The sequence below is a fragment of the Elephas maximus genome, chromosome 3, assembly GCF_024166365.1.
Source record: "Elephas maximus indicus isolate mEleMax1 chromosome 3, mEleMax1 primary haplotype, whole genome shotgun sequence".
In the NCBI taxonomy this organism is placed as follows: Eukaryota; Metazoa; Chordata; class Mammalia; order Proboscidea; family Elephantidae; genus Elephas; species Elephas maximus.
The window spans coordinates 5,899,536-5,906,479 of NC_064821.1; the positions used below are offsets into that span (position 1 = coordinate 5,899,536).

General features: G+C 43.0%; 2 protein-coding genes across 2 annotated transcripts in view; one reads left to right on the plus strand and one right to left on the minus strand.

The window, feature by feature from the left end:
• The window catches only part of LOC126071753 (zinc finger protein 709-like), a 53,074-nt gene extending 49,641 nt beyond the window's left edge, over positions 1-3,433 (plus strand). The window contains exon 6 of the mRNA XM_049875988.1: positions 306-3,433. Coding sequence (XP_049731945.1) covers positions 306-1,539 — 1,234 coding nt within the window. The 3' untranslated portion in view covers positions 1,540-3,433. The remainder of the gene's footprint in view (positions 1-305) is intronic.
• LOC126071886 (zinc finger protein 709-like) overlaps positions 1-6,944 on the minus strand; it is a 1,190,808-nt gene that overhangs the window by 1,109,452 nt on the left and 74,412 nt on the right. The gene's annotated exons all lie outside the window — the stretch shown is intronic.

Consider the following 6,944-nt stretch of genomic DNA (forward strand, 5'->3'; position numbering starts at 1 on the left):
TAAAAATAAATAAAAAGTAGAAACGTAGCTAAACAAATCTGTACTGAGAGAGAATTTTCACAAGATGATATTTTTATAAATATGTGATAGATATTGAGTGACTAAAACATAATTCAGTTGTAAACAATCATCAGCAAACCCTACAGTGAGAAAGAGATTGAAAGCAGTGGCTTTATTCAAACTCTCAGCCAAGTGTTCAGGTTGTTCTACTTTGAAACAATGCAGGCAGTGCAGAAAACATACCCATTTACTGAGAAAGGCAAATATGTGATCATACTAATTATTCACTTGCCTCTGATCTTTAGGGAACGTGTGAGCGGTCACAAAGGACAGAAAATTCCTGCATGTGAAGTATGTGGGAAAACCTTTATGCATTCCTCCTCCCTTAAGCTACATTTAAGACGTCACAGTGGAGAAAAACCCTACGAGTGTAAGGAATGTGGGAAAGCCTTCAGTTGTCCCACATACTTTCGAGAACACGTGAGAATGCACACTGGAGAGAAACCTTATGAATGTAAATATTGTTGGAGAGCCTTCAGTTTTTACTCATCCCTTCAAGAACATGAGAGAACGCACACTGGAGAGAAACCCTATAAATGTAAGCAGTGTGGGAAAGCCTTCACTTGTTACTCCTCCCTTCATGGACATGAGAAAACACACAACGAACAGAAAAATTATGAATGTAAACAGTGTGGCAAAGGTTTCAGTTGTCCCAAATACTTTAGAATACACGTGAAAATGCACAGTGGAGAGAAACCCAATGAATGTAAGCAGTGTGGCAAAGTCTTCATTTGTCCCAAATACTTTCGAAAACATGTGAAAATGCACAGTGGAGAGAAACCCTATGAATGTAAGGAATGTGGGAAAGCCTTCATGGTTCTCTCATACCTTGAAAGCCATGTAAGAACCCACACTGGTGAGAAACCCTTTGAATGTAAACAATGTGGGAAAGCCTTCAATTGGCCCACCTCCTTACAAGCACATATGAGAACACACTCAGATGAGAAACCCTATGAATGTAACCAATGTGGGAAAGCTTACAAGTGTTCTAAATACTTTCAAATACATGTGAGAATGCACAGTGGAGAGACACCCTATGTATGTAAGGAATGTGGAAAAGCCTACAGTTTTCCCTCATCCCTTCGAGAACATATGAGAACCCACTCTAGCAAGAAAACTTATGAATGTAAGCAGTGTGGCAAAACATTTAGTTGTTCCAAATCCTTTCGAATACATAAGAAAATGCACAGTGCAGAGAAACCCTATGTATGTCAGGAATGTGGAAAAGCCTACAGTTTTCCCTCATCCCTTAGAGAGCATACGAAAACACACACTGGAGAGAAGCTCTTTGATATTAAAAAGAGACCCTATGAATGTAAACAGTGTGGGAAAGCCTTCATGTTTCCCTCATGCTTTCAAAGACATGAGAGAACACACAGTAAAGAGAAACCTTATGAATGTATGCACTGTGGGAAAGCCTACAAATGCCTCGAATCCCTTCAAGGACACCTGAGGAAACACACTGGAGAGCAACCCTAAGAATACAAAGAATGTAGGCAGGCCTTCATTCACCCTTAAAGCCTTGTTGTACACGCAAGAAAACACATGGGATAAAAGCCTATGAGAATAAACAATGGGAAAAGCTTCAGGTATAGCAGTCCCTTTATTGCGTACACATAAACTCAGAACAGGAAAGAAATCTCTTAATTGTTATGATATTGCCTTTGTTTGTGCCTCAACCTTCATATGGATCGCTTGTGTATTGATTTCTACCTTATGTTTCTAATATAAGCATCTATGATAATATCCCTCTATGTCCTTGGGTGGCACAAATGGTTAAGTGCTAGACTAGTAACAGATAGGTTGGCAGTCCCCAATCCACTCAGAGGTGCCTCGGAAGAGAGTCCTGGTAATCTGTTTCCAAAAAACCAGCCATCGAAAACTCAATGAAGCCGGGTTCTATTCTGAAACATGGAGCACCATGAGTTGGAATCGACTCAAGAGCAACTGGTTTGGTTTTTACGTACTCTTTCAGCTGTGCCACATATATCTTGTTATATGAAACTTTAAATAATTGTACAGTTACATAAAACTTGTCTCATTTTCATTATGGTGTCTATTAAACTCAGATTTTCTTTTTTAAATGGGTAACATTGGTGTAATTTTATATAAAAAGTTTTTTATTCCTGTTTTGCATTATGTTTCTGACATGTAGGTATGATGCTCTGAGACATAGGGATTGTTTACATTATTTTCTGGTCCACTATTGCAAATACTGGAATTGGCTAACTCTGTATCGACCTTCCCCTTCATTCTTTATTATTAAAACATGTATCTTCACACATGTTGCTAATCAATACCACATCCTATGTTCCTAGCAGGAATTAGTAATTGTGTCAACATTTTGAAAGAGGACAGCCTGGTCTGACTTTTGTTCCTATTTTGAGCTTTGCTCATTGTCGCTGACCATGGTTGGAGATATCACATGGTGCACTGAGTTAAGAAGAGAGGCCTTATAACATGAAGATGAAGCTAGGGTACAGGTGGTTCTACTGAATTGCTCTGTTGACATGGATAAAGGTGAGAACAACATATCCCAGAGTCTCTTTTGTTTGTGGTTCTGGGTTAAAGTTCACAAGAAGAGGAAGGTACATGAGTGAGTGTTAAAGGCAGAAGCAAAGAAGCCATTCCTCTCCATTCTGCTGAGCCACCGGGAGAGAGAGATACCTAGGAACCTAGTAGCCTGGGTTACAGCACACCTTTGACATTGATCTGGCCTTGTCACTCAAGAACAGTTACAACCACACGTGTTGACTTCAGTTCCCTCCTAGGCAGCAGCTTCCACAGGCTTTTCCAGAAGCTGCCCTGTCGGGGACCTTCTTTTGTACTGGGGCACACACAGCTTCATCCTCTGACCCCCTTTATCTCCAGCTCTGTCATTGTACCTGATTTCCGTTGTAAGTACCTTGTTGACACAGTAGTTCTTTTTCCTGACGCCACCCTCACATTTAACGCTGCAGCCAGAAGGGCAGGAAATGTCGTTCCCTGATGGGTTTCTTCAGAGACTGCCCTGACCACGAAGTTACGTTTTCTGACATGTCCATGACTGAAATACAGGCTTGGAATATGTGTGGCAGATGGTGAGGGTTTTCTGTTACAGCTGAATGCTATCTTTGAGTCATAACCCCACCATATTTGACTGCTTTTTATGTGATTACCTGGTGTTTGTTTCATTTTTTTATACAGGATTTAAAACAATTAGCATTTTTGTCAGATCTGTAAATGTTTCTTCAAAAACTCATGCATAGGTTTTATAATATGTTGTGTACTTAGAAATGTCGTTATGTTTTATGTTTCATTAACTGTTTCCTTGACTGAGACAAAATGTTAAGATACCCCATTCTGATGATTGTTAATTCACCCTTGTATCTATTTTTCTTTGTACCTTCTAAGGTTATAGTACTAAATATATACATCTACCTTTTGACTTTTCTTTCTGGTGCATTTTTCTTCAATTCCTATAGCTACCCTCTTATATAATGATTTTTATTCATTCTGAATAGTGAAAACCTAATTATTGTTCATGTCAACACCCTCCAGTGAAAGAAAACCAGGAGTACACCTCCTAAGGTCACACAGCGCTGAGAATTCTGACCCATTGCAAAGACAGAAAGCACATACCATGAAGGGACCCTGGGGGTCTCAATATGAGGGTGTTGTAAGAACAGGGAGCGAGTTTGACTAGCTTGGGAAAGGTACAGTGAAGCCGGGCTTGGTATTAGATTGGAAGCAATGAGGGAGGGAGGGTCATTTTATGACGGGGAATCTAAATATGTTTCTGCGCTGTTGGAAAGACAGACTGAAGCTAAAGCTGTTACTGGAAAGAAGCCTGTCCCCCCTGTTCCCCAGGATAGAAGTTGGTGGGCCTTTTTGTGCTTTGGATGATGTCCTTGTTTCTCTCCCTGCTCAGAGATCATCATGGAGTGGCTTTGCTTTTGTCCTCACCCATCGTGGTCACAGAGTAGCCCTGTCTCATCCTGGTGTTTTGTGAAGCCGTTTGTGTTCAACACAGTGACACCTTGTCCCTCTGAATGCCTGGCCAGCTCCTAACAATGCCACAGCAAGTTGTATCATGACAGGTCCCATGTGTCACGGCCGTTTTCCTGTTTCACAGTCTCCCCCTCATAGAGGAGGACAGATAATGTCATCCAGCAGGATATAAACCTGTGATATCTTCATTACCACATTGTGTTGGTCAGCAGGCTGTCCACAGTCACTGTCTGTAATTGGATTAAAATTAGTCTCTTCTTGTCCCCTGTGTTCCCAGATGAGTTATTGAATGCTCTGATGTGACCATAAGGAGGCCTGGTGGTACAATGGTTAAGCACTCGGCTGCTGACTGAAAGGGTGGTGGTTTGAACACAACCAGCGGCTCACAGGAGAAAGACCGGGTGGTCTGCTTCCGTAAAGACTGCAGCCTAGGAAACCCTGTGGGCAGTGCTACTCTGTCACCTGGGGTCAATAGGAATTGAAATTGACGCAACAGCACCTAACAACGACAACAGTGAGACAGTGGCTTTGCAGTAGCATTTTGTCCTCGGGTTAGGGAAATGTTGCCAACTGGAAACAGGCAACTACCAGACAGAAAGATGCTCATTAGTCCTCGCCATATTCATTGAACAGGCGGATCTCACTTCCCAAACACAGGCGAGGTGGACATGTCCCAAAGCCCATCAGGCACTTCCTAGAGATCCAGGTGTTTTTAATCCTTCAGCCTCCTCATGGACTGACCTATTTTGCTTGCTAAAGCATAGATTTACCCTTGTTTAAACCAAAAAAGCCAAACCCCTTGCCACTGAGTCAATTCTGACTTATAGTGACCCTATAGGATGGAGTAGAACTGCCCCGTAGGATTTCCAAGGAGTGGCTGGTGGATTCGAACTGCCGGCCTTTTTGGTTAGCAGCCGAAGTGTTAATTATTGCACCACCAAGTTTAAATCAAAGGCGTTGGGCTTCCTGGCAGACCCTATGCCACCCTGCTAACATCAGGGACAGGTGTTCTGCTCCCTTCCTCATGAGCTTCTGACCCAGGTCTTCATCCACAACCTGTCAGAGACTGAGGATCTAGGCTTCTTGCTGATGTACGTGGACAACCAGCAATGTCATTAGTACTAGATATCATCACCGTCATTATGAGTATTCAGAACAAATGCTTCTCAGTTGATTTCTTTTTACCAGAAGAACATTGCCTATTTATGGGAGATAAATTCACAAATGCTAAAAAGGAGGATTATTAAATAACTTCAAGCAATCGCAACATGTGGAGAAAAGTGTTTCTTTTTTGCAGACTCTCTCTAGAAATGGCATGTGGGATAAGGATTCTTTTCTATTTTTAGTCACTTCATGTAAAAATTTAACCCATCATTGAACTCTACTGAGTTTTGGTCCAGAGTCTGGGAGCTCCTCCTGGGAGCGATAACTCCGTGATGTCACCTACCCTTTACCAACTGCCTAGAAGATGCCTAGACTCTGCGCTCCCTGTGCTCCAGGCTGAGGAGGCAGAGGTGGGGTGGGTGTCACTGATCCCTGTGGCTGAGAGGAAGCAACCTAAAGGGTGAGACCTGGACCCTGCATTCTGATGGGCTTCAAGAGCAACCTGTTCCAGTGACCCACCTGTGTCCCTAAGGACATCCCCTCCCACAAACATTTATTTAAGACATATTTAGTGGGCCCAGGCCAGTTATAGATGTAACTGAATAATAGTAGCCATGATCTCTATACTTCAGAGGCTTTTAGGTTTTGGGAAGAGTGAAGTAGGGAAAAGCACCCATAGAATGTATGTAGTGTGGAGAGATCTTTGAAATGGGAGCAAGGAGACTTTCCTCCTTGAAAGATGGCATCTTGATCTAGGAGGGAGCCTTGTTGCTGGTGGTGGCCGTGTTGCCCTGGCCTTGAGGTCAGACACACTTGTCTGAATCCTAGCAGGACTGCAAATGAGCTCAGTGTCCTTAGCCAACACTCTTCTCATCCCGGTGCCTCAGTTTAATTTCATCCTCAGAGTAATTCCTTATTCATCAATTTAATTTTAGAATTTTAAAAGAAATTCTAGTATTGGAGATTTTAAAATCTGAAAAGAAGCTGTTGGCAATGTTTCGATACTGTCGGTAACATGATACATCCTAATTCCAGAGACATTAAAAACCAAAGCCACTGCCCTCAAGTCAATTTGGACTCATAGCGATTCCATAGTACAGTAGAACTGCCCTATAGGGTTTCCAAGGAGCTCCTGGGGGATTCGAACTGCCGACCTCTATGCTTAGCAGCCTTACCTCTTAACCACTATGCCACCAGGGTTTCCCCAGAGACATTAGGTCAGGAGAAGTCCTGCATTTTAGAGTCCGAAAAAGATTAAGCCCTCTACCAAAAAAAAACACCCCGTTGGCCGTCAAGTTGATTCCGACTCAGCGACTCTGTAAGACAGAGTAGAACTGCCCCATAGAGTTTCTAAGGAGCGCCTGGTAGATTCAGACTGCTGACCTTTTGGATAGCAGCCTTAGCTCTTAACCATTACGCCACGAGGGTTTCCCCAAGCAGGAGTAAGTTAATTCCTCAAATGATAGAAAAGGTAATAATCTGTTGGTGTATTCCATTCCTTCAATTACCACCTGCCAGGGAGCCTTGGTGGCACCGTGGTTAAGATCTACGGCTGCTAACCAAAAGGTCGGCAGTTCAAATCAACCAGGCGCTCCTTGGAAACTATGGGGCAGTTCTACTCTGCCCTATAGGGTCGCTATGATTCGGAACCAACTCGACGGCGTGGGTTTAGTTTTGGTATGGAGCTGTGAGTGCTCGGACACGTGCCTAAGAATCTCCCTGGGGTCTCCATAAAATGCAGGTTGTAACTGCGCTGTGGGCTGGGTCTGAGCGCGCCCTCTGGGTAGGAA